Source organism: Prosopis cineraria, unplaced genomic scaffold (assembly GCF_029017545.1).
Source record: "Prosopis cineraria cultivar Desert tree isolate PC_DT_omini unplaced genomic scaffold, ASM2901754v1 PC14, whole genome shotgun sequence".
NCBI lineage: Eukaryota > Viridiplantae > Streptophyta > Magnoliopsida > Fabales > Fabaceae > Prosopis > Prosopis cineraria.
In genome coordinates, this window is record NW_026555345.1 from 6360956 (window position 1) to 6366219 (window position 5264).

The following is a 5264-nucleotide window of genomic DNA, read 5'->3' on the forward strand; positions in this document are numbered from 1 at the left end:
TTCTTTTTTGACGACAGATATGTACAAAAAAAAAATCATATCATGAACTTCAATTCTCTTCCAATTTAAATTTTTTTATCATAATTTTAATTTTTTTTAAAGATGATATTTTAATATGGTCAAGAGCTCTTTCCAAGATTACAATTTCCACAAAAATAAAGAATCCAAAAGGAAGAATCACCTCCAGGTCCTTTACTGTCATTGTTTCAATCTCAAATCCGCGACTTTCAAATTTAAACGTTCGACTTCAAGAAAAGCTGCTGCGAAAAGCCACGAACGATCATATTTTCAACACAAATTCATTAGTAGTGTTCAATGTGAGTCATCAACTTCCCCTTTCTTGCTGCTTCGTCCTAATCTAATCTAATCTAATACTATAATCTAGTGTTTATTACTAATTAATACTTGAATTGAATCAAATTGGAAATTTTCAATGCGGACGAAGATCTTGAAATCTCAGCCTTCTCAAGTTCTTAAGTGGCGACTAGCGACGCCCTCATCATTAGCATCACTCAAGCACGCCTTCTTCTTCTTCTTCTTCTTCTTCACCATCATCATCATCAATGTCTTCTCCATTTCTCTTCCCCTTAATCCAATCCACTGTAATCCCTAACCCTTCACCTTTCTTCTCTCCCAACCTTCTCTCTTCCCCACTTCCCACTAATTCCTTCTTCCAGAACTTCGTCCTCAACAATGGCGACCAACACGAGTACTTCCATCCTTACCTCGTTAAATCCGCCAACTCTTCTCTTTCTCTTTCCTACCCTCTCATGTTCTTCAGTACCGCCCTCTTGTACCAGGTCTTCGTCCCTGACCTAACCATCTCTTCTAAATCGAGCTCTCGATATAGTTCCTCTCACAGATCACATGTAGTTTCTTCCTACAGTGATCTCAGTGTCACCCTCGAGTTTCCATCATCAAATCTCCGATTCTTTCTTGTGAAAGGAAGCCCCTTTATCACCGCCGAGGTCACACGGCGGACTTCGGTTTCTATCTCCACCGTCCATGCCATATTGTCGTTCTCGTCCAGTGATTCTCTCACAAAGCACACCGTTCGGCTTGATAACAACCAGACGTGGCTCATCTATGCTTCTTCGCCGGTTCATTTCAGCCGTACGTCATCGTCCGAGATTACCTCCGATGATGGGTTTTTCGGCGTCATTCGAATAGCAGCGTTGCCGGATTCGGAGAATCCGAGGTCCGAGGAAACATTGGATCGATTCAGTTCTTGCTACCCTATTTCTGGTGACGCTGCTCTGAAGAAACCCTATCGTGTTGAGTATAAATTTCAGAAGAGAAGCTCCGGCGATTTGCTCCTGCTCGCACATCCTCTTCATCTCAAACTTCTTTCTGAAACAGAAAGCAATTGTACTGTTCTTCACGATTTCAAGTACAGAAGCATCGACGGCGATCTTGTCGGAGTCGTCGGGGCTTCATGGGTTCTAAAAATAAACCCAATTCCTGTATCGTGGCATTCTACAAAAGGAATCAAACAAGATTCCGACAAAGAAATAATCTCAGCACTTATCAAAGACGTGAAGGATCTGAATCCATCAAACATATCAACGAATTCGTCTTATTTCTACGGGAAGCGAGTCGCAAGAGCTGCGAGACTCGCACTCATAGCAGAGGAAATATCATATCCTCATGTGATACCTAAAATCAAGAACTTTCTGAAGCAATCCATCGAGCCATGGTTGTACGGAACATTCAAAGGAAACGGTTTCCTCTACGAGAAAACATGGAAAGGTCTTGTTACCAAACAAGGTTCTTCAAGTACAACAGCAGATTTTGGATTTGGGATTTACAATGATCATCATTATCACATAGGCTATTTCATATACGGCATGGCAGTTCTTGCTAAGATCGACCCAGATTGGGGGGAAAAGCACAAGCCTCAAGCTTATTCACTAGTGGAAGATTACGTCAACCTGGGAAGAAACTCAAACCCATATTACACTAGTCTGAGATGTTTTGATCTTTATAGTTTGCATTCATGGGCAGCTGGTTTAACAGAATTTGAGCATGGACGAAACCAGGAGAGTTCAAGTGAAGCAATAAATGCATACTATTCAGCGGCTTTAATGGGTTTAGTTTATGAAGATTCAGACTTGGTAGCAACTGGTTCAACACTCACAGCACTGGAGATTCTTGCAGCTCAGACATGGTGGCATGTGGAAGAATCAAATGACATGTATGGCAAAGAGTTTGTGAAAGAGAATAGGATAGTGGGGATCTTGTGGTCTAACAAGAGAGACAGTGTATTATGGTGGGCTCCAGCAGATTGCAGATCTTGCAGACTTCTGATTCAGGTTTTGCCTTTAACACCGATCACAGAGGTGTTATTTTCAGATGTGGGCTACGTGAAGGAGCTTGTGGAATGGACAGAGCCTGATCTGAAAACCGCTGAAGAATCATCGAAAGGGTTTACTTTTGCATTGGAAGGGATTTATGATAAGGAAAATGCATTAGAGAAAATCAGAAAATTGAAAGGTTTTGATGATGGGAATTCTTTGACTAATCTCCTTTGGTGGATTTACAGCAGAGGTCAGGGTAATACGTCCCAATCTTGAAACAGAGTACCCCTGTTTCAGGGCATGTGATGTTGTTAGTTGCTTTTGTTTCGTTATTGTTTGGAAGTGTTCGTTTCTGGTGGCTCTCCACATTCAAAAGAAATTGTTAGTTAATGTTTCTGATGTATCATTGGGAAGATACATGCAGGCTTACTTTTTATTTTATCGTGTAATCTTATAGGAATATTCTATTGTGTAATCATATTGGAATTTCAGATTGGGTTTAGCACCTACCAACAATAACAAGGATAAGGTTTCTGTTTGTTGCTTAAAAAAAAAAAAAGTTCATTTCTAAACAAGTTCAAATCTATTTAAAATTGTTCATCACCCCTCCTCTCTAATCTTATTTATGAATTAATTTTAACAAGTTTCATCGCCACTGCGTACCAATAATTTAATTGCAGGGTAAAGAATGTCCTGATTTAATTGCTATAAAGTCAAAAATATTTTAAGATATAAATTACTCTACAGAGAATACTTCAAACACAAAAGTAAAACTTTACCCAAATTTAAATTCAGAAGGAGTTGGATTTTATCTAGAAGAAATGCCTTCTGCCAGCAGAGGAAAGTCTTATTATGAAATTTGTACAGTGAATTCAGGAAGTCAATGGGAACCTTTATGTCACCGAATTTAATAATTATCTCTAATGTGTGAAAAGTCCAAAATTATTTGTTTAACAAAAATTATACATCTAAGGAAATGTCAACGCTTTGAAGGAAACTAAAAAGGAGAATATAATTTTTTTTTTGACAAATAAAAGGGAGAATATCAACCGTGGCTTCTAAAGGAAATAATTATATAGAAGGTCTAAATGAATATGAAACATATGCATGTACATACATCATCTTCAACTGGAATTAACTCGTGTGGTTCAATTACTAAAATCTCCTTGGTTTATAAAATAAATTCATCATCGTTGTCAAAGCTCTATCACCGGTGGGCAGACCCCCTCCATGTTGGTGGTCGGAGCTATCAACCACCAAAGCTCTAGTGTAATATCATTCTCTTTTTAATATCATAATTAAAATTAAATCCCAAGTATTTAGGGAATGAAATTATAATAATTATCAAAATATCAAGTTTTCAATTGTCACAAAATGGGAACCCTAAGTTTACAAAACTAAACTCATTTTCAAAGTCTTGAAAATTAAATAAATTAGAATTCACAAATAGGCAGAAGCACGGGATCATTTCATATGTGAGTGGATTTATTTAAGAATTTGAAGCAAGAGAATTTCTAAAAAATTTTGAGGCATGCGCCGCTGTTCGTGGCACCATGCACCACAGCACAATTGCACAAATTTTGATAGTAAATTTTATTGTCAATTTGATAGTATTAGGAGCAACTTCTAATGTATCCTAAATCTCCGCCCAACGTCCGATTGACGCGAACTAGATGTCTACAGAAAGCTCTTCCTGAGCTCTAACTAATGGCATTAGTTTTAGACTCAAATTCTTTTTAAAATAAAAATTGGACATACTTTTCAAAACTTACACTTTTACAATAATTTTCACAAAATCAAGTGTTCAAACCAAATGCTAAAGGCCAAAAGCCACCAACACTAATTTGATCACATAGAAATTAATAAGACTAGCTCGTGCAATGCACCATATTACATGAAATACTCATAGATTAAATTTTTACTACTCAACCCCTTAAACTCAAAAACATACAAGGGAGAGTTTACCACAATTTTCATCAAGTTCTCCAAATCATCTCATGATATACTCTACTCTTACTTGCATTAATATTTTAGCCTTATCACAATAACACATATTTATCAACTCATTCCCTAGGGCCTAAAATATACTTACAATTTACAATTTACATAATGTAAGTAAGGAACAAATGAGAATTCCTAATTGACAATTAAAATTGTCATACACATATAATTACTCAAAATAAAGAGGCCTGCTACAAATGGAACGCGATCCTAAGCCTCTAAGTGTTTTTCTTTATCCACACTTCTTAAACTATTCCCTGTAATATTAAAGATAGTAAGGTGAGTATAACCACTCAGTAATCAGGTCCGACTAACCCATACTAATGCATATTAATTAGTTTTAATGCAAGTGGCAGTTAATGTCAATACTTTAACCTATGTAAAACATTTGAAAATAGATATTCACAATCCCATTCACATAATAGCATTTACTTGAAAAACAATGCTTTTTAACACTTCTCATATAAAGAGAATTGGTCACACAATTCATTGACAAATACATTGAAAGAAATTAAGATTCAACTTGTGATATCATCATTAAGGACATAATATAGACAACCAGGTGCCATTATTCACTATATACATGATCACACTGCCCTTATATCCTCCTTATTTCTCTGACATGAAACCGTGAACTATAACTTAACAGGATAGTCTATATTCCATGACTTCCCTAGCCTAAACACTTGTGAGGATATTACCTAGCCAAGGTGCACTCAACTCATTTATGGAACACGATTTTTCCCATTTCTCATACTATAAAGTGTCATACACTCTAAACTGGCCTCCTCATTAAACCGGTAGATAGCTAGCTAGGTTCGAGATTCTCGTTGAACTAATGAGACAGTCCCTTGTTGAACAAGTGTGACAATATAGATATAATCAATCCGACAAACCATCTCATGGATGGGCCTTACCACGTGGATTTTATCATCTACTCCTCTCTCTAGACGAACTCCTACATTT

The 5264-nt window shown here is 36.9% G+C and overlaps 1 protein-coding gene across 1 annotated transcript; it reads left to right on the top strand.

The window, feature by feature from the left end:
* Positions 1-463: 463 nt before the first annotated feature.
* LOC129292491 (glucan endo-1,3-beta-D-glucosidase 1-like) lies at positions 464-2946 on the top strand. Its single transcript, XM_054930041.1, has one exon. The coding sequence runs from the start codon at positions 564-566 to the stop codon at positions 2571-2573; it is 2010 nt and encodes a 669-aa protein (XP_054786016.1). The 5' UTR covers positions 464-563; the 3' UTR covers positions 2574-2946.
* Positions 2947-5264: the final 2318 nt, after the last annotated feature.

Coding starts and splice junctions, on each gene's coding strand:
- LOC129292491 (XM_054930041.1), top strand. CDS start 564: ATGTCTTCTCCATTTCTCTTCCCCTTAATCCAATCCACTGTAATCCCT.